At 37.5% G+C, this 23107-nt stretch overlaps 1 protein-coding gene across 1 annotated transcript in view; it reads left to right on the top strand.

Moving 5' to 3' along the window:
• TMPRSS7 (transmembrane serine protease 7) overlaps nt 1-23107 on the top strand; it is a 93808-nt gene that overhangs the window by 33045 nt on the left and 37656 nt on the right. The window contains exons 9-10 of the mRNA XM_044666785.1: nt 3169-3281; nt 22247-22353. Coding sequence (XP_044522720.1) covers nt 3169-3281; nt 22247-22353 — 220 coding nt within the window. The remainder of the gene's footprint in view (nt 1-3168; nt 3282-22246; nt 22354-23107) is intronic.

Below are 23107 nucleotides of genomic sequence, written 5' to 3'. Positions count from 1 at the left end.
GTGTAACAAAGCAGTGTTTAACTATGGATGCCAGTCCCTTTAATCATATTTCTAAAACACATTGGGTAAAATGCATGTAGACACTTACAGAATCCTCCTGGGACAGGTAAAATATGGAGTGAATTGAAACAGGTTACTAGCTCATTCTTGTTCCCACTTGCTTCAATGAATTAGGCCCATTTCTTCATTGAAATGGTGCATAGAAAAGATTGATTCAGAGTATTTTTCTATTATCTACATGAACAACGGCTGTATCAAAAATGAGGAATATTTTCATAGTTTTTTTAAAAACCAGAATGAGCCTGTATATGTTGGATATATGCATGCATGTATATACATATACACATACATATATGTACACATATATATACACATACATATATATATGTATATATATATATATATATATATATATATATATATATATAAAATTAGCCAGGAGGTACAGTTGGTAGAGTGCCAGGCCTGAAGGCCTGAAGTCAGGAAGACTTATTTTCCTGATTTCAAATCTGGTCCCAGACACTTATTAGCTATGTGACCCTGGGTAAATCCCTTAACCTTGTTTACCTCAGATTCTAATTTGTAAAATGAGCTGGAGAAGAAAATGGCAAATAACTCCATTATCTTTGCCAAGAAAACTTGAAATGGGTACCAAAGAGCTAGACACAACTGAAACAACTAAACAACAAATTATATATAGATATAGGTATGTATGGCTACATATATAGATATAAATATATAAGTATATATTCCAACAAAGAGAACATTTAATTCTCACAAAACAAGCATCTTTATTTTTTAATGTTTAACTTTTTTGGTGAAAAAAGTCAAAGTTATAAATATAATTAAAATAAACAGATTTTTAGGAAATTCTCTCTGATGTATCAATAAGCTGTTTAATGGAATTTTCTAAACTAAGCATAAACTCTTATGATATGGAGTCTTTTTCTTTAATTTCTCTAAATAATCTATAGATGAGTTTCTGAGGAAGGACTTCAGAAGATTAAGCCAAGAGTCTGCTACAAACTTTTCTAAAATGGTGACTTGATTAAGAATTCATTAGTCTTAAAAAGATGAAGGATGAAGGAAAATATGATCAATATTTACAAATAAGAAAATTATGTCTAGGACATCATCAATGACCTTGTGGGGGCACAACTTGAAACTTGTGTAAAAATAGTTTTTGCTTAAATAAAAGAATCTTGACCTTAAATATCAGGCAATAATTCTGGGAAGCTCAATGATTTCAAAGACTTTTGAGATAAATTATGGTTAGTACTTCCATGACAAGTTATGCCTTAGAGGTACATCTTCACCTTTCTTAGATAAGGTTCTGGATATATTACAAAGCATCCACTTGCTGTCACTATGTTGTTATTCATCAGTCATTTCAGTTGTGTCCTCCCCACCCCTCGCCACCCAGAATAACATCATTTATTAATAGGGCATGGAATCTGTTAATAAATGATGGGTCTATCATGCCTGCATCTTCATACCATCTTGTATACCAAGGTTATTTCTTCCTTCTGCTTTAGACTTCCCTTGGCAGTCCCAAATGGTGAATATTTTGAATAAGATGTGTCCATGGGGCAGCTAGGTGGTTCAGTGGATAAAGCAGCAGACCTGGAGACAGGAGTTCCTATGTTCAAAATTGGCCTCAGACACTTCTTAGCTGAGTGACCCTGGGCAAGTCACTTAACCTTCATTGTCTAGTCCTTACCACTTCTCTGCCTTCCAACCAATACATAGTATTGGTTCTAAGACAAAAGGTATGAGTTAAAAAAAAAAAGAGAGAAGGTGTGTCCAACTCATTGTGACCCCATTTTAGAGGGGTTTTTTGGTAAATATACTGGAGTAGTTTGTCATTTTCTAACTCATTTTACAGATGAGGAAACTGAGGCAAACAGTGTTAAAGGATTTGCTTTGAGTCACACAGCTAGTAAGTGTCTGAAGCTAGGTTTTAAATCAGGAAGATAGATTTTCCTGATTCTAGTCCTATCACTCTAGCCCCTCTAATGACTAGCTGTCATTGAAGGGCCATAATATTGGGCTGGTTGCTCCATGGATCTGACTTAATAGCCCAAAGAGATATTTATTATATGTATTTGAGAAAATATATTAAAAATTAATTCCTTATAGAAAGTTAGAAAGCATATCACCCAAATTCCTTATTTTTTCAGATGAAAAAATAACACCTAGAGAAATATAATTCCTTGTTCGACATTACACAGCTGGTTGGTGGAAGTTCTGGCACTAGAATTCAATTTTCTTGACCTCTCCAATGCTTTTTCCTTATATACTGCTCCTAAACCATAGTCATTATTCCATTATATATTTGAACCTTAATATATCATAATAGAATTAATTTTAAAACTCCATGTGATTTAAGTGAACAACAAAGAAAATTTTCCCCAAAATTTGACTACAAACTTTTGAAATGTATTTTTGTCCAATGTGCCAACAGGACAGGTATGCCTGAGGTCATTGATGTGCTCAGTGCCACAAATTGAGAATAGCTGCTTAGAAGAAAGATAGCATGTTATAGTGAAAAGAACCTTGGAGTAGAAATCAGCAGATCTGAGTTTGAATCTCAATCTTGCCACTAATTGACTGTGTGACTCTGGGTAAGTCACTTCCTCTTTTCAAAACATCCATTTCCTTAACTGTAAATTGAAGATAAAGCAGTAAGGTGGCACAGTGGGTAGTAGAGTGCTGGGCCTTGGGTCAAGAAGATTCATATTCCTGAGTTCAGTTCTAGCCTCAGACACTTCCTGGCTGTGTAAACCTGGGCAAGTCACTTAAACCCTATTTGCCTTTGTTTTTTCATCTGTAACAAGAGCAAACCACTCCAGCATTTTTGCCAAGAAAACCCAAATGGGGATGTGAAGCATCAAATATGACTGAAGCAACTGAACAGCAATAACAAAATTGGGGATATTAGAACAGACAATCTCTAAACTCCTTTCAGCTCTCATAAGCTGTGAAAAAATATTATTGATACTCTGGGCTCAAAATGTTATGTCCTTATTTTTAAAATCAAAATTAGAATTCAAGCCAGCACTGATTAAATTTGCGTGTGCTGAGATAAATTCTTTGGGCTTAAAAATGTTTGTCGTGGTGTGTTTCTATTAAAAAAATTCTAATTTCTGTGCATTTTTTTTTTGGCAGAGTGCGGGAGCACAATATTAGCCAAGGAGAGCATTGGGTTTGAGGGGAAAATTTCAAGTCCATATTTTCCAAGTTATTATCCTCCAAAATGCAAGTGCACCTGGAAATTTCAGGTACAGGTACCTTGACTTTCTTATTTCTTAAGAACAGCAACAACAAAAAGTCCTGCTATTTAGTCTGTCAACTAATAATGGAGGACAAACCAATTATCCTAAAGACTAGTTATTTTAACTACTTACATTGTTTCTATTATACAAAACAGCCACAATGTTTGAGGTTTCATTGGATATTAATGATAATACCATGAATAGTGGGAAATAAAAATCAGTACTCTATGTCAGGGTAAACAACTGCAGAGGGCCAAATCCAACCTGACATTTGCTTTTGAATGATCTGTGAAAGAAGAATGGTTTTTATACTTAAGACTACAATAAAACTTTACTTTGTTATGTTAAAATCATTCTTATCTGAGTGTAGGAGGTTGCATACAAAACAAACCTTCTGCCTATGGTCAGTAGTTTGCACAAACCTTCCAGAAACATTTTTATTAATTTAGATTAATTCTTCTTTGAAAGACTGATAGGTAGTGAAGTGGAAAGAGATATGGGCCTAGAGTCAGAGAGACATGAGTTCAAATCCAGCCTCAGAGACTTATTGAGTGCGTGATCCTAGGCAAGTTACTCAACCTCTGTTTGTCTTAATCCACTGAGTATCTTTGCTAAGAAAACCTCATTGACAGATTTGTCATGCTATACAAGGTCAGAAAGAGTTAGACATGACTGAACAACAATTCTCCCTTGATGTCTGTGCTTCATGAAGGACAAACCAATCATTATGGCATGGCATGTAGAATAAAAATCAATTTTCTTGTAGTATACATTATACACCAAGGAACTTGTTGGAAAATTTCCTAAGAAATATAAATATTTTTCTAGAACAGTGGTTCCAAACTCAAATAGAAACGAGGACCATTATCTCTTGCAAAAGGATCCCTGAAGAGACACATATTGGCTTAGAAAGCCACATGAACATTAGCTAGGTTTTATTGTATTTTAATTCATTTTGTCAAATATTTCCCAATTAAATCTTAATCCGGTTCAGGCTGAATTCAACCATCTAGTCCAATGCCCTCATGTATAGACTTTCTACTCCAATATTCTCATTTTATAAATTAGAGAAGTGAGACCTGGAGAGGCTAAGTGTCTTGTCCAGGATCACACAGGTAGAGCTAGGATTTGAATTCAGGTCCTATAAGACCAGATTGAACTCTCCAAGTCCAGTACTCTTTCCTCTGAAACTTGAGTCTTTTAAGGACCTTTGGCTAAATGTCCATGGGCCAGTTGCTTGACCCAAGTGGTCTCTGTGTTGAAACTGATTTTATCACTCTTCTTCAAAATGACTATGACTTCATCTCTGGGGCACTGGGTTCCTCACCTTGTTCACCTATACTTTAGTGATTCCTTTAAGGTGAATCTCTTGATTGGTATTTGCACAGTTGAGTTCTGCATTCTAGTGATGCCTTCTGGTTAGGTCCATAGCCCAAGTACCTACAGCCCTGGTGGAAGAATCTAATTGAGATACTAGGTCTGTAGGGCTTAGGTAAAGGAATTAATGGAGATAAGCTAGATGGGTGTAGGATCTGGGAGTACAGAACTCCCTCAATCTATGACTTTGTAGTCTTGCTCCACATGTTCTCCTAGAAAAGTGTAGACCTTCATTTTCTGAAAATTCTTTTGGAGGAAGTACCAATATGGAGAGAATTTGGAATCCAGCTGAGGGAAGAAGTGCGGGGACTCTGGAGACATTGTCCAGACCCCACCCAAAAAGAAAATCTTAGGCCTTTTCCTTCCATAATAATAGTCCAAAATTATGTAGTGTTTTAAGGCTAACATTGCTTTAGTCAGAACAACTCTCAGAGAAAAATAGTGTAAATAACATTACTTCCATTTTATTATTGTAGAAATGATACTTAAAAGTAATAACATAATCTTCCTAGGGTCACCCACATGGGCTAAAATACTGAGTATCTGGATTATATTTGAACTAGTCTTATGACTTCCAGAAATAGTTCTTTTCATTGCACTGTGAGGTCTCAAATTATACTCATTTTCACTACTTTCCAGTAATAAATGCCCAATTAGGTTGGAAAAAGAATGCTGGGAACACCAGCCCTTGAATGATCTTTGTTATTGATTTACAAACTTCAACCTTATTGTTGAGAGTGGGGAGTGGCAGTTTGGGGAGACAACTAATCTTTGAGAGTGACTCTACCTGGGCTTCTTTGAAACTGGTTTATAACCAGAAATCTTTCCTGAGATCACAGAAGAGCAATAAATAGGAATTCTGGCATATGTGTTTGGTGAGAGAGAACCTGAGAATGGATCTCAGGACCAGCTTTGAGAAGAAGACAGGATAAGAAAGGACAGAGAAGAGACATCAGGATCCTACTTTCTATGTATCTTTACCTTCATTAATATGTGGTTGGTTTTCCTTTAAGCCAAATAAAACTGTATGCAGTTATAGGAAAGAGTTGGCCCCTCTCACAGTGAGTCAACCTGTGACCCCTGAAGTGCAGCCAGCAGATGACAAAGACTTCCCTTCCTTCTCCTAAATCTATAAAGGTCCAACTTTTAGAATTGGAAGGGTCCAAAAGTAGAAGGCTCAGGGAATTATCTCCCTTGACTCAGAAATCCTGGGATATGGTGAAAATTTGCAATAGAATGGAGAAAAATCTAGGAGAGGGATATAATGTGGTAGTCTGACTTAGAGTCAGTTGCTACAGTTGTGGTACTAGTGGCTTTAAAATCAAATGAAAGGATGGATACTTCTGTGTCCTAAATTCTCAGCATCTTTAGCTCCCCTCCCTTGACCACCCCAACCCAGGTTTCTATGGTAACTCCCACTTGCAGTGGCATCTTGGATACATCTTCAATTATGAAGCTTTTGAAGTTAGTCTGAGAATAGTTTTTTCTCTTTTTTATATCATTCATTTTTTGTAATAGAGTAATCTTTTAAAACCAAAACTCCAAATCATATACCCAAATAAATAAGTGATAAATTACATGTTTTCTTCTGTATTTCTACTTCCACAGTTCTTTCTCTAGATGCAGAGAGCATTATTTTCTCAGAATTGTGCTGGATCATTGTAATGTTCTTAGTAGCAAAGTCTATTACATTTGATCATCCCACAATGTTTCAGTTACGGTGTATAATGTTCTCCTAGTTCTACTCATTTCACTCCACATCAGTTCATGTAGGTCTTTCCAGTCCTTATAGAAATCAATCATTTCATTATTTCTCATAGCACAATAGTATTCCATCACCATCATATACTACAATTTGTTCAGCCATTCCCCAATAGAAGGACATCCCCTCATTTTCCAATTTTTTGCTACCACAAAAAGCACAGCTAAAAATATCTTTGCACAAACAGTGTATGTCATCTCCAGAGAAAGCAACATTTTTAAGCCAGAAGCCAATGTCTAGACTAGAGCTTTCTAGAATTTAAGCCAAAGAGTACTTTATCATAAAATTTTCATCCATTCATTGGCTTTCCTTCTGGTTCATTTAAACATTCCTACCTGGTCAGTTCAATAGGACTACAGACTTTGGAGCAGAATCTTAGGGAAATTACCTGCTATTCCATCATGTATCCCTTCCTATCGGAAATTTATTTTGTTGAGGCTTTGCCTCCAAAAAACTTTTTAGTAAGATATATTTGTAACCAGCAAAGTTTTTTGAAATGTTCAGCTAAAACAAAAGTGGAAAAAATAATCTTATAGGTATTCAGATGAGTAGGCCAAGCAAGAGAAAGTCTTGTCTACATTACAGCAAATGGACTGAGGAACCATAGGGTAATGCCCTTGGTGATCAGGTTTTTGGCATTGATGTCAATAACTTGAAATATAACAAAGATCCCAATTTCAGCACCTGGGACAGTGCTCTTCTAGGCTCCTCTTTCTGTAAAGGTTTTTCCACAGTGGAAGTTAGTATAGTCAAAAGATCACTGAACTTGGAGTCACAGAAATGGAGATGAATCTGAGCTCTCCCATTTACCAGGCTTATTTGTCCTTAGGTAAGTTACTTAAACTCATGGGCCTCATTTTTTTCTCATTTTCAAAATAAGGAAGTTAGACTAGATAACTTCTGATATCTCTCCTGGCTCTTAATCAATGACCATACTATTTGATGATCTCCTATGAGGGCTCTGAGTTGTTAGTATTCAACCATTCCCTCCTAAGTATTTGGCCCACAATTAGGATAAGCTGCTACTAGGCCTTACGGTCTGAACAGCTAGGCATTCTCTATACATGTTTCATTATTGCTTAAAGTGTGCTTTTTCAACTAACCATGCCTCTTTATGTAGAAAAAATATTTCTTTTTTTAAAAATTAATTAAATGCAATTCATTTTTAAACATATAAATTTTATTTCCTCAATTACACACAAAAACAATTTTCAACATACATTTTCTGAAATTGTAAGATCCAAATTGTTTTCCTCCTTCCCTCCTCTTTCCTAGAGGTAGTAAGCAATTTTAGCTGGGTTATATATATTATCATGCAAAACTTACTTCCATATTGCTTATTATTATAAAACAATCCCCCCCAAAACAGAAAAAATAAAGTGAAATGCTTTGATCTACATTCCAACTCCAACGGTGATTTCTCTGGAGGTGGATAGCATTCTTTGTCATTCAGAATTGTCGTGGATCTAATGATCCTGGATCCAAATACTGCTGAGAATAGCTAAATCTTTCACAGTTGAACATCATACAATATTGCTGTTACTGTGTATAATGTTCTACTGGTTCTGCTCATTTCACTCTGCATCAGTTCATGTAAGTCTTTCCAAAATTTTCCTAAAATTATCCTACTCATCATTTCTTATAGCACAATAGTATTCCATCACCATTATTTACCACAATGTTTTTGGCCATTCCCCAATTGACAGACATCTCCTCAATTTCCCATTCTTTGTCACCACAAAAAAGAGTTACTAAAAATATTTTTGTAAAAGTAGATCCTTTCTCCCTCCACACTCCCTTTTTTATCTCTTTGAGATACAGACCTAGTAGAGGTAAAACAAGATCAAAGGGTATGCACAGTTTTATAGCCCTTGGGGCATAATTCCAGAATGGTTGGATCTGTTCATGACTACACGAATAATGCATTAGTGTCCCAATTTTGCCACATCCCCTTCAACATTTAACTTTTTTCTTTACTATCATATTGGCCAATCTGATAGGGAACCTCAGAGTTGTCTTAATTTTCAAGAAATAAGATTTTTTATTGAAAGACCCAAATACGAAAAAAAAAAAAAACAACTAATGATAATAGCTAACATCCATAAATAATTTTTATGTGCTGGACATTGTATCAAGATCTTTATAATTATTATTTCATTTGGACCTCATAAAAACTCTAGGAGGTAGGTACTATCATGCACCCCATTTTATTGATCAGGAAACTGAGGCAAATAAAGGTTAAATCACTTGCCCAGGGTTCACACAGCAAGTCTGAGGTCAGATTTGAACTGAGGGCTTCCTGACTCTAGATCCAGTACTCCATCCACTCTGCCACATATCCATAATATTGACAAATAGAAATATTATAATACATTGGAAATAATAAAAGACAAAGTCTGAATGCATCATTCAAATCTTGACTTTGTTATTGACTATGTAGCCCTCTCATAGAAACAGCTATATGGTATAAGAGAAAGCGTGCTGGGTCAGGATTGAGGATAAGCCTGAGTTTAAGTGTCTAAGATTAGATTCTCAGACACTTATTAGCTATATGACCCTGGACAAGTCACTTAACTTTTGTCTACCTCAGTTCCTCAACAATAAAAAGGGCACAATAATAGCATTCACTTCCTAGAGTTGCTGTGAAGATCAAATAAGATATTTGCAAAGCATTTGGCTATAGTAGGAACTTAGTAAATGCTTATTTCCTTTTTCTCTAGGCAAATCATTTAACATCTCTGAGTCTTAATTTCCTAATCTATAAAATGTGCATAATAATACACTATCTATTTTACATTATTGTGGAGAAAGCATCCCATTTGGGGTTTTCTTAGCAAAGATATTGGAGTGGTTTGCCATTTCCTTCTTCAGCTCATTTTACAGATGAGGAACTGAGGTAAACAGTGTTTGATGGCTTGTTTGATGAGTTGCACACACAACTAGTTTTGTGTCTTTGGTCAAATTTGAACTCAAGTCTTCCTCAGACCTAGTACTCTACCTACTGTACCACCTAGCTGCTCCATATTTAAAGCACTAGTGCATTATAAAGTACATTCTAAATTCAATAAAAGCTAGACATAATTAGGATCATAGGATCCTAGATTTGGAGCTTGAAGGACCTTAGAGGCCCCTGAGTCTAATCCTTTTATTTTACAGATGTGGAAACTAAGTGCTAGAAAGTTTAATTGACTTTGTTCAATCTGTGGCAGGATTTGAACACAGGTTTTACCTGTCTTCACACTGAGGCACTATGCCACCTATCTTATTCAACTCTAAGAGTAATACCTCTTGACCTCTTTTCTTTTCATGATCTGAAGAGTTAAACATTTACTATTCATTTTATTCAGTCAGCATTTATCAAGTACCTACTGTGTTCTAACCACTATGATAAATGCCAGGGTGCCAGGGATCTTTTTTTTTAGAATATTTGTCCAAGGTTACATGATTAATGATTTCCCCCCCCCCATCTCCTCCCCCATCCCAAAGCCAACAAGCAGTTCCACTGGGTAATACATGTATCATTGTTCAAAACCGATTTCTATGTTATTCATATTTTTTGCAGTAGAATGATCCTTTAACATCAAAACCCTAATCACATCCCTGTCACACTATGTGATCAATCATATATTTTTCTAATACATTTCTGCTCCCACAGTTCTTCCTCTGGATGAGGTCAGTGTTCTTTCTCCTAAATTCCTCTAGATTGTCCTGGGTCATTGTATCACTGCTAGTAGAAACGTCTTACATTCTTGGTTCTGCTCCTTTCACTCTGCATCAGTTCCTGGAGGTCTTTCCAGTTCATATAGAGTTCCTCCAGTTCTTCATTCTTTTCAGCACAATGATATTCCATCACCATCAGATACCACAATTTATTTGGCCATTCCCTAATTGATGGACATCCCCTCATTTTCCAATTTTTTGCCGCCACAAAGAGTGAGGCTATAAATATTTTTGTACAAGTACTTTTCCTTATTATCTCTTTGGGGTACAAGCCCAGAAGTAGTATGGCTGAGTCAAAGGGTAGGCATTCTTTTAAAACCCTTTGCAAAGCTGAGGATCTTAAGAAAGGCAGGATAGTTCCTGCTCTTAAGGAGCTCAAAGTCTAATGGGAGAGATACCATGCAAACAGTTATGCACAAACAAGCTACATAAAGGATAAAGGGGAAATAATCAACAAAAAGAAAGCACTAGAATTAATATGATTAATTATAAAAGATGATAATTTAGCTGGGACTTGAAGGAAGCCAAGGAGGTCAGGAAATGGAGATAAAGAGTCTACTAATGAGAAAAGACTTGGAATGCTGTCTTTCACAGAAAAAGTGCCTTCTTTCTCAGTCTATTACCTACCCTTCTTTCAAAGTTATTTCTTTTCCTTCACAGAGCATGGTAGGAAGATGAAGAAAAATTTTAGCTACACTGTATATCTAAAGAGAATAAATTGTGGTTCTCTTTAATTGATTAATTTGGTTTCAGCTTCCCCTTGACTTTCCTGATCAAGAGCTTAGCATTTTCCCACAGTGGTTCAGCCAACTCTATGACCTCGAAAAAGACTCCTTTCTGGCCTTCAATTTCCTCATCTGTGCCATCATGAGGTTTGGCTAGATGATCTTTAAGGACTCTCTAAGCTCTGAATCTTATCACATGACTAGTTAGGCACAAGGGACCACACACACTTCCTCTGCAGATTTGATGACCTAGGACTGACTCAGCCTGCTTTAGGTAGAGATCATTCAATTAGAATCTAATGTTATCAGGACAGAGCTTTAAAGAAAAGACCTATGAGATCACAGCAATCCTTGTAAATGGAAATGTATAGAGAGCCAGCTCTCTATATGGTAGGGGTCCTGAGTGGCGTTTTGTGGCATCAGATTGTTAAGACAGGAAAAAGAAAATGAGAACAACCAGACTAGTGGTTAGCCCATGTTGATCTAATGCTATGGGATTTGGGGTTTATTTTATACTGGTTTCAAACAAAGAACACAAAGAAAGAGTCACAGCTGTGAAGGGGTTACAAATCATACACAACCCATTAAAGTCTAAAAAGTAGAGATATAAGTACAAGGACAAGGGCCAAATTCCAACCACCAATTAGTAGGGGTTAATTCTGGGAGCAGAAATATATTTCATGGAGATGTTTACTAATTGAGTCCTGTCTTCCTGATTTACAGATCTGGGCCTGGTCAGATCGTCTGGACTAGATTATCCGTCTAGATCTTGTCTAAGTAATATATTTTTTAGGGTTCAGGATTCTTAATTATCAAGGAGAAAAATTGTTAACTCAGTAGTTGCTGGTCTGCTTAAGGACTCAAAGCTTTCCAATAAGAATATTGAGAATGAGTTTCCTCCTGGTGAATTTCCTAAAGTAATGAAATCACTGTCCAATAACTTCTCTTCCTCTGAATGTTATCTAGAACGATCTCTTACTTGGTGGCCATGGGGAAAGGATGAGATGAAAACCTCAGATGGGATTAGGATGATGTCACTCTTTCAAAGATCCTGGAGCTGGGGGCAGCTGGGTAGCTCAGTGGATTGAGAGCCAGGCCTAGAGACAGGAGGTCCTAGGTTCAAATCTGGCCTCAGACACTTCCCAGCTGTGTGGCCTTGGGCAAGTCACTTGACCCCCATTGCCTACCCTTACCACTCTTCTACCAAGGAACTAATGCACAGAAGTTAAGGGTTTTAAAAATATAAAAAAAAAAAAAAACAAACAAAGATCCTGGAGCTAAGTTCTTGACCTGATGGCAGTAGACAGCATCCTCAAGGAAGAGTAGACTAGAGAACTGAGACCCTGAGGCACTGGAGGACTTACACTTATTCTCATCTTCCTCCTCTGCCCAAACAAATGCCTTTGCCCTTGGAAACTGATAATAAGGGAGTAAGGGCTGGTCAGATATAACTGAGGAACAAGACAAAGGACTAGGAGGCTATGAATTCTAGTCTTGTCTCTTCTGAGTGATGATGTCACTTGGGTTCTCTAAATATCACCTCTCTCCTTTGTAGGATGGCAGTGTAAAAGATGATTAGTAATGTCATGTCTGGCTTTATCCTTCTCTGTTGGAGTTGATTAGTTCTCATGAAACAGGAATCCAGAGTTAGATATTTTTCCAAAGGCATAGGAACTGGTTCAGGAGTTATTGGCTCAGTGGATTGAGAATCAGGCTTAGAGTTGGGAGGGTCTGGGTTCAAATGTGGCCTCAAACACCTCCTAGCTGTGTGACCCTGGACAAGTCACTTAAACCTCTTTGCATAGCTTATACTGATTGTCTGCCTTGGAACCAATACAATAATGATTCCAAGACAGAAAGTAAAAAGTTTTTTTAATTAATTTATTTATTTATTTATTAGCATTTATTAATATTCATTTTTAACATGGTTACATGATTCTAAAAAGGATTTTTTTAATCCTATGGCTTAATGATGCTATGAGGCTCATTTGTTTTTGTTTCTTTGTTTCCCAGCATACAGTAGGCATTTAATAGGTGCTTGCTGATTGGTTGATGGATCCCTCAAATTGTTAGCTACTGCAATATTCATATAATAATCCTGAGGTTAGTTACCCTTTTCTAAATGGTTCTGGTTTCCCCTTTCTTCTGAATTTCTAGTTATTCTTCTCCAGTGTTGTCTGGGGAATCAGCCTATGTTAAGCTTTGCATTGGATGTTTAATATCTGAGGTTCCCACTGTTCCCTTTAGTGTAATTGCTACAGCTGCACATATAGACATCGCCACTAGGTGGTAGTAGAGAAACAAAACTAAATTATCTCCATCTCAACCAACCATGAGAAAAACTGGGTAAAATGATATTTACTCTTGTTATTATTAAGCACCCCTTAAAATTCAGTCCACATATAAAGAGGTGGCAAAGCATTATTGCATTGTTCGTTGTTATTTTTCAGTCATATCCAATTCTTCATGAGTCTATTTGGGGTTTTCTTGGCAAGCATCCTGGAGAGGTTTGCCATTTCCTTCTCCAGCTCATTTTACAGATTAAGAAACTGAAGCAAACACAATTAAGTGACTTGCCCAGGGTCACACATCCAGGAAGTGTCTGAGGCTAGATTTGAATTCATGTCTTCCTGATTCCAGGCCTGGTGCTTATTATGATTTAAACTCCGGAGACTGTATCTTAATTTTATAATTATTTTTTAAATAATAAAAAGCAAGGGGGCAGCTAAGTGGCTCAGTGGACTGAATCCAGGCCCAGAGATGGGATGTCCTGGGTTCAGTTCTGGCCTCAGACACTTCCATACTGTGTGACCCTGGACAAGTCACTTAACCCCCATTGCCTAGTCCGGAGATGGAAAACCTATGACAGGCATGTCAGCACTGACACCCATAGCCATTTTTGATGACACACGGCTTCTTGAGGTCACATACAGAGAAGTATGGGGCCACAGGCCAAGGATGAAACATTTGCCATAGTGTAGTGTAGACACTCTGTGCACTCTAGATGACAATTCTACCTATATTAATTTACCTATTTTGACTTATGAAATAGTTATATAATTACAATTGTGCATTTTTGTTATTTAAACTATAAATATCACAAAATTATGGGTTTTTTTCTCAAAGTGACACACCACCCCAGTTATGCTCAGTTTTTTGGTGAATTTTGACACACTGAGCTCAAAAGGTTGCCCATCACTAGCCTAGGCTAACACTCTTCTGCCTTGGAACCAATGCATAATATTGATTCTGAGACAGAAGATAAGGGTTTAAAAAAAATAATAGGGGGCAGCTGGGTCGTTCGGTGGATTGAGTGTCAGGCCCAGAAACAAGAGATCCTGGGTTCAAATCAGACCTCAGACACTTCCCAGCTGTGTGACCCTGGATGGACTACTTAACCCCCATTGCTGAGCCCTTACCGCTCTTCTGCCTTGGAACCAATACATAGTATTGAATAGAAATATTCAATTCAATAGAAATTCAATAGAAATATTCAATACATAGTATTGAATAGAAATATTGATTCTAAAACAGAAGTTGAGCTTAAAAAAGATAATAATAATAAAAAGTAGGCCAGAGAAAGAAAAGGAAAAGCCTGAGCTATGTGTGGCGAGTCGCTCTCTCAGCTACCTCTTCCATCAGCAGGCTGCCCCAACCCAGAGCCAGACTGTCTGCCTCCTAGGTCTGTGGTTCCAAGGGAAGAGAGTGACTTCCTCTTTCCTCTGCCAATTTATGCCCTTTTTAAAGTCCCTTATTCCCAAGCCTCTTGATTGCCAGACTCAGACCTCCGTCCAGACAAGAGGCAGGTCTCCTGAATACCAGGAGTAACCACCCTACGTTTAGAATAGCTGCAAGGTGCATGTCCGGCATCTTCTAGTATGATAGACAAGAGGGAGAAGGACTCCTCCTATGGTCTCAGAGAGATACAGTTCAGAAGTTCAGATATAAATGTTTTTTGCTTTAAATCCAAAGGTTGTTTTGGTGTGCCAAAAAGGGGTTCTGAATAATATTAACTTTCCATAACCTCTACGTCTTTGGCATCTGGTTATCCCTTAGGAAGTTCTTTAGGTACTTATAAATCCTGAGCAATTCATATCAATGAATACCAATGAGCATACAATGAATAGTTTCCCCCATACCAGGTACCCTTTAATCAATGAGATGACATACAGATGTCCTTACTTCTACAGGAATTAAGAGAGAAATTCTTTGTCTTACTTCCCACTTCTTGGGGTTCCCTTTCCTTGACTCACCCTAGCACAAGTCCAAAATTTATTTTGGTGAACTTAGAAAAGCAATAGGAGCTGGAAGACACCACACCAACAAGTAAAAACCTCCTTGACATATTTATTGCTTTGAATAGAGGGTAGTTGTGGGGCACTGAAGAGTTGGCCTGTCCTGTTTGAGAAGTGGGGAAAGGGGTTTCTAAAACAATGGAATGCTGGTAGATTTTTCTCCAAGTTCATGTGGTCCATTTCATGGGTCTATTCACTGTAAGGGTTAAAAATTAAAGGTTGTACTAAATGCATAAAAGTGTGATTGCCAAAAATATATTACTCAAGTCAGAATGACTTTTTGTTGTTGTTTATTTACAAAAGGAGAAAAAGTGAAAGTAAGGAAATGAGAGAGAGAGTAGATAATTACTCCTGCCCAGTCTGAAACAGGCAGGGCTTCAGAGGCCCCAGCAAAGGGGGACCCAGAGCTAAATTAAACAAGGGTTCTAGTCATGAGGCTTCCAAGATGAGGGGCCTCTCCAGAAAAGCCAGGAAAAGGAGCAAGCCTTTTTCACTCACCCACATGGTGGTTCAAAAGGAGAGATTCAAGAACAGTCTCACCAAATTTCAGTCTCAGGTCCTTGAAGCAGATCCTTCACCAGCCTCCAACTCGAACTCCAAACTCTGAAGAACTCCCTTCATAGGAAGTTGCCACTGCTTTTAAAGACACTTTTTTTGGTCACTTCCTGTGCATTCTTTCCACTTTACATGGACCAATTGTAGGCTTAGTTTGCTTAGGACTGCCCAGGGGGCAGTCAGTTGGTTCTGATTTGTCACCCACTATAGGACATGTGGGTCACATACCTCCCCATTCTTAAGGATAAGTGAGGTGTATATGCTTCTGATAATTAAATCTAAAAGTGGGCAAGGGGAGAATTAATCCCATCTTCACATCACTCAGATTAAGCCAAGGACCTAGCCTTTTAAAAGAGGCAATCAAGCAATGGTGGATAGAGGCTAGCATAGATTCAGAAGACCGAAGTTGAAATCCTGCCTCAGATATTTATGAGTTGTGTGACCACAGACAAGCCTCAACCTTTTTTGACTTCATTTTGTCCATCTGTAAAATGGGGATGATAACAGCACCTACCTCCTCTGGATGTCATGAGGTTCAAGTGAGATAACATATGTAAAGTGTTTTGCAACATTAAAGCATTATTTAGAATTTTATGCTAGAGAAGGAAATGGCAAACCACTCCAGTATCATTGTCAAGGAAACTCCAAATGGGGTCACAGAGAGTCAGGCACAATTGAAAAAGGACCAAACAAACAACAACAATTATTCTTATAATACATAGAAAGTTAGCCCTGTGAGAACCTTGATACAAGTCTTGGATCTGATATACACTGCCTGTTGGACCTGGACAAGTCACTTTCAATGCTCTAGGTATCTCAGTAAAGAGTAGAAGTTACATAGAAATTTCCAGCTTGCATTGATAGAAGGAATTCCCTCACCCAGGAATTTCCTATACCAAGGAAATCACAGGTCTGAAAGCTACCTTAGCAGCATGAAAGGCTAGGACTTGGGGTCAGGAAATTTGTTGTTGTTCAGTCATTTTTCAAGGTTTTCTTGGCAAGGATACTAGAGTGGTTTGCCATGGCCTTCTCCAGATCATTTTACAGATGAGGAAACTGAGGCAAACAGGATTAACTGACTTGTCCAAGGTCATGCAGATAAAAGGTAACTGAGGTTACATTTGAACTCAGGTTTTCCCTGAATTTAGCCAGTACTCCATCTACTGTATCACCAGCTGACTTCAAATAGAATTTTAGAGACTTAAATAGCTGCATGACCTTGGGCAAGTCACTTTAACCTCTGTGACATTTTCCTCATCTATAAAATAGGAATAATAACAACTCCTTCCTTCCAAGGTAATTATGAGGATCAAATAAGATAATGCTAAGTATTTTGCAAATCTCAAAGCATTATATAAATATGAGCTATCTTATTGCTTTCATTATTATTATAATTAGGTATAATTTCAGAATTGTGTGTAATTCTTTATACACTGAATCAGACTGAAAGGGGAGTCATTTCCTCTTCCTTTAGAAAGAACAATCTTAGGGTCTTCCTAAATGCACTCTTTAGGCAAGCCCGGAATGGACCCAAGACATTTCCAAGGCATTTCATCCTCTTCTGCATCTCCCCCTCTTCGCACTGTGTCAGATCCCTTCAGATCCCCTCACTGAGCATTAGGTGTGAAGGGGTGAAGAAATCAATGTCTTCAGCCTCACTAGAATAGTTAGCTATTGACCCTGACTACAGGGTGACCCAACTCAGGGAAGAGAGACAAGAGGAAAGGCTGCGGGACTTCTGCAGCTCTATTTCACCTCTGTATGCTTTTGGAGATGAGCTCCCCAATGACCATAAGGGGTTCTTTTTTGAAAGGTATGTTAGTGGTGATTCAAGGTAGATTTTCCCCCTGAATAAAACTGGGAATTAGGAATAATAGGTAAGTTTAGTTTAGAAAAGATTCTGGATATAGATTAAGATTCCCCACATAAAACATAGATATAGACATAGGATATGAGGGGGACAGAGTCAAGTTTTGAAAATTCATATCTGTTCTTTCCAGTTCTGTAATAATTTGACTTGGTTTATTAATGAGTACTATTTTAGACTACTAACCACAATAGAATCAGAATTAAGCACAGGCAAAGCAGGTAACTGACTAGAACATGATATACCTGGCGAGGGGAGGTAGTGGAAAGTAGAACATGTTTTAATGTCATTTTTTGAAACATACTGTTAACAACTCTAAAGATGGGAGGTTCTGGGTTCAAATCTGGATTCTAACACTTCCTAGCTAGGTGATCCTAGACAAGTCACTTAACTCCAATTGCCCAGCCCTTATTGCTCTTCTACCCTTACAACTGATACTTAGTATTGATTCTACGACAGAAGGTAAGGGTTTTAAAAATGAACATATATTAGGGGCAGCTGGGTAGCTCAGTAGATTGAGAGCTAGGTCTAGAGATGGGAGGTCCTAGGTTCAAATCTGACCTCAGACACTTCCTAGCTGTGTGACCCTGGGCAAGTCACTTAACCCCCATTGCCTAGCCCTTACCACTCTTCTGCCTTGGAACCAATGCACAGTATTGATTCTAAAATGGAAGATAAGGGTTTAATAAATAAATAAATACATATTGTTAAGACTGGAAAATTAGACTCATCATGGCTTATAAAATTTTTTGGTGGGGGGAGGGGGGGATAGAGGTAAGGAGAATAAGTATTTATTAAGGCCTACTCTATGCCTGATATTCTGCTAAACTCTTTACAAATTTATCTCATTAGATCTTCAGAACAACCATGGGACATAGAAGCCCCTAGGATCTCCATTTTACACTTGAGGAAACTGAGGCAAATTCATGTGAAGTCACTGCACAGGGTAATATAGCCAAGAAGAATCTGAGCCTAGATTTGAACTCAGATCTTCATAACTCCAGGATCAGGGCACCATCTAATTGCCTCTGATAAGTCAGATGGAAGGTGGAGGGTTAACACAGGAGTCATAACTTCAAGATTCAGCAGGGGATGGGGGAGAGGAAGTAAGAATATAGCAATTGTAAGGCTCACAAATTTCTCATCTCTGTCTTGATGTTAAGGGCCATGTCAAAACAATAATCTTCCAAGCAGTGAAATTCCTACGAAAGCTAGGGATGTTTAGAGTGGGGATTTGATAGGTGTCTTGCAAAGTGTAAAGTGCTGTCACGTGGAGGAGAGACTAGACATATGACGCTTGGCCTCAGATGGCAGAACTAGGGTACAGGTTTCAAGAAAGGAAAGAGTTAAGATCAGAGGTATCCCAAAGTGGAATTCACTTCTTCAGGAAGCAGTTGATTCATTTTTAAGCAGAAGCTGGATGGCCACTCACAAGGAGCGGGCTGCCAAGAGGGCTCAGATATACATTAGCTTGGAATGATCGCTCTAACATCCCTTCTAACTCTGAGATTCTATGTGAGTGCCTAGAATTGTAATTCCAGCCACTGTAAGAGAATTTTTATAACATTACTTAATTTTTCTCAGTGCCCTAAGGAGTAATGGAAACTTTGGACATATTTGTACAGAAAGAGAGAATTATCCCCTTTCTAAATATGAACTTTTATTCATTTGCAGATAATTTAATCTAAAACACTTTTTTCATTCAATCATCCCCACCCTCATCAAACAACCTATAATAGCCTCCTGTTATTTATCACCTCAGTCTTTTGAAACCCTCCATGATCTACCCCTCTTCACCCATTTTTTTTTTTTATGAATTCCATTATTGACTATCACATACCTTGGCATTAGTCAGGCCATTGTCCCTCCAATATGACCAGTGTCCCATGAACATTCACCCCTCTCTCTCCTTATGGAAAACTTCCTGTTATATATTTTAAGATTCCCTCTAGTCTTACCTCTTCCATGAAGTCTTCTTCACCATTTTCTAAGCCTTGTTGATTTCTTTTGTTCTTTTCTTACAATTCATAGGAGTCCATCTGCAATCATACAATTTTCACATTTCATTACATTCTACTGTGTGTGATTATTTATTGTTGTTACATAGACTATATATTCTATAATTCCCAAATCTGAAACCCTTGAGGGCAGGGGTCATGTTTTGGACCTCTCTATCTCCCAAAGCACCTAGAAGAGCACTGAAATGTGGTGGTTTTTCTTTGGATCTTGGATTTAAAGCTAGAAGGGCATTTAGATGTAATTCCTTGGGTCTCTTCACTTTACAGATAAGGAAACAGAGATACAGGCAGGTTTTATCTTGCCCAAGGTCATTTAGGGAGTAAGCAGCAGAGTTGGTATTTGAACACAAATTCTTTGACTCCAAATCTATCAGTTTCCCATTATTTAGTGGTGTGGCGTAACTATTTATTGTCCCTTTCTCTTTGTCCATTATTCTGTATGTGGAAAGGACAGGACAAGGGAATTGATATAAATATAAACTGACTTCAATAAACATCCATAAGTGTCTACAACATGCAAAGTTTTGTACTAAGTGCAGGGGACACAAAGAAAAAGAAAATACTTTCTCCTCAAGGAGCTTATATTCTACTGGGAGAATATAACATATACACAAAAAGTAATGTGAGGAGAGAGAATTAACAACTATGGAGATCAGGGTAGGCTTTCCAGGGAGGTGGCACCTAAACTAAGCTTTGAAGGGAAATGGTTTCTTCTTTTAAGGTAACTATGTAAACTGTTGGCCTCTAAGTTCCAGCTGAACTTGAATTGGGAGCTCAGAAAAGACTGTACTGTATTCTCTTTTTCTTTAGTGAGAAGGAGCTATTCCTCAAACATGGTATGGTTGGAAGTATGCTGAACTTGAATTCAGATGGCTTGAATTTAAATCCTGACTCTGACAGTTGTAAAGTTGGGTAGTCAAGTCTACAAAACCTTTCTAAGCTTCAGTTTCTTCATCTTTGAAATAGCAAAGACATTGAAACCATATACCTCCACAGAGTCATCTAAAGAAAGGACTGTAAACTTTTAAATTCTATAGGAATGAAGGGTTCTCAGTAGTAGTGATGGATCTCTCCTAAGATAACTTAAAGGTCACTCAGTAAGTGTCTTTAGGCATTTGTGGGATATAATGAGGGTGATGGTGGCTAGATAGCCATACTCAGAATTCTAAACAATTTAACCTCCTTAGCTACATGTATAAAGTTTTTATGAGTAACTGTCATCTGAAATTTCAAAAGGAGTTGTATTCTATTAAACAGGATGATTTTTCCTTTCTTTTTAATCTAGTTTAATCAAATTCCTCCCTCATTACATGCAAAAAATTTCTACCACTCTTAAAGAATTTTGAATCTTGAATTTTCTCCATCCCTCCCTTGTTAACCCCACTCCTACTGAAATGGTAAGCAATCTTGTAAAACATTTCCCCATATTAATCCATTTGTGGAAGGAAACTAAAATAAAAAAAATTAAGAAAGAAACTAAAACAAGTTTTATTTATTCTAGATTCAGATTCCATCAATTCTTTTTCTGGAAGCAGATGGCATTTTTTTATCATGAGTCTTTTGGGATTATTTTGGATCATTATATTTCTGAGAATAGCTAAGTTATTCACAGTTATTCATCGTAGGGTATTGCTGTCACCATGTGCCATGTTCTCCTGATTCTGTTTACTTTACTCTGCTTCAGTTCCTCTGTTTCCAGGATTTTTTTTTAGTTCCTCCTGCTCATCATTTCATTTAGAACAATAGTATTCCATTACAATCATATATTATAACTTATTCAGCCATTCCCCAATTGATGGGTATCCCCTCTCTTCCTAATTCTTTGCCCCTACAAAAAGGGGTCCTCTAAATAGTTTTGTGCATACAGATCCTTCCCCTTTTTGTTTTTATCTCTTTGGGATACAAACCCAATAGTGGTATTGCTGGGTCAAAAGGTGTGCACAGTTTTATAGCCCTTTGAATGTAGTTCCAAATTATTCTCCAGAATGGTTGGATCCATTCATAACTCCCCAAGTAGTGCATGAAGGGACTTTTTCAAAGCTAAACTAGAAATAACAAGACTGGAAATATCTATGCAGATCACCTAATCGGGCTCCTTTATTTTGTAGATGAAGAAACTAAAATATAGAGAAGTGACATGATTTATTTAAGACATAGGTGACTATGACAAAGTCAAAGTGACTGTGAATAAGGCAAAGAAAGTAAGGACAAGCTCCCATTTTCTTGACACACAGACCAATGTGTTTTCTATAATTCCACTATGCTTAATGTTGTTGACTCAGTCCTTTAGCTTGTTCTGCTCATTTCTATTTATTTATAAAACTTCAAATCATGCTTCATTATTACTGATTCTTTTATTTTTAAAAATGAATTCTAATTTTATTTTCATATCTATGTTTTCTTCCTCCTACATTTTCCTCCATTTTCTCAACCCCTTGAGAAGGCAAAAAAAAAAATCCCATTCCAAATAGTTACTTAGTCTTTTAAAAGAAAGAACAAATTGGACAGGACAAAATATTCTGCCCCTCAAAGGACATCACCATGGGATATCATTGGTTCTCTTTGAAAAGGAAGGATGAACGACACAATACAACACACAAATATGCACTAAGATCAAAAGACATTTCCTGACCTTCTGCTTTTCCTCCACAGACTCCATTGCCAACATTAGGGATAGCACTAAAATTTCATAACTATACAATAACCAAGAAGAATATGAAAGGCTGTGATCATGGATGGTGGGAAATCAATGAGCACATGTAAGTGAATCTCATATAATAACAACAATAATAATAAATTAAATGAGGTAATACATAAAATGCTTTGCAAATATTCTAGTGTTATATAAATGATAAATATTAGTTAACATTTATATAATAATTTAGGTTTGTATATTTTAAATCTTTCCCTTCTGCCTTAGAATAGGTACTAAATATTGGTTCCAAGGCAGAAGAGTGGTAAGGGCTAGGTAAGGGGTTAAGTGACTTGCCCAGGGACATACAGCTAGGAGGTATTTGAGGCCAGATTTTAACTTGGGACCTCATCTCCAGATCTGGCTCTCTATCCACTGAGCATCTCTACCCACTGGCTGTGTCTTTTTCTGTTTTTAAAATCTCTCTCCTATATGCTCCCTTCTCTCCTCTAATACTGCTACCATTCAAGTGCAGGCCCTTATCCCAATCCTGCACTGTTGCAATAGTCTGATTTTCCTTCCTCAAATCTTTTCCTACTCCAATTGGTCCTCCCTTCAACTGTCAAATTGATCTTCCTAAAGTGTGAAATATGACAGTGTTTATCTTATCTAGTCAACTGCTATGGTTCCCTATTGTCTTTGGCAATGATGGGCAACTACAGCCTGCAGCCAGATTGAGAGTGGGGGGTGGGGGGGCGGGAGCCTGAAATGTTCTATCTGGTGGTGCAACATTATTCCTAATCTGACAAATACAATGAGTAGGATACAATACAATGAAACTTCAAAAGAGTTGCCTTAGAAACAGACTGACAGATGAGCAT

The sequence above is a fragment of the Gracilinanus agilis genome, chromosome 3 (genome assembly GCF_016433145.1).
Source record: "Gracilinanus agilis isolate LMUSP501 chromosome 3, AgileGrace, whole genome shotgun sequence".
In the NCBI taxonomy this organism is placed as follows: domain Eukaryota; kingdom Metazoa; phylum Chordata; class Mammalia; order Didelphimorphia; family Didelphidae; genus Gracilinanus; species Gracilinanus agilis.
The sequence above is the reverse complement of the archived record's forward strand: the minus strand, read 5'-3'. Positions and strand labels throughout refer to the sequence as shown.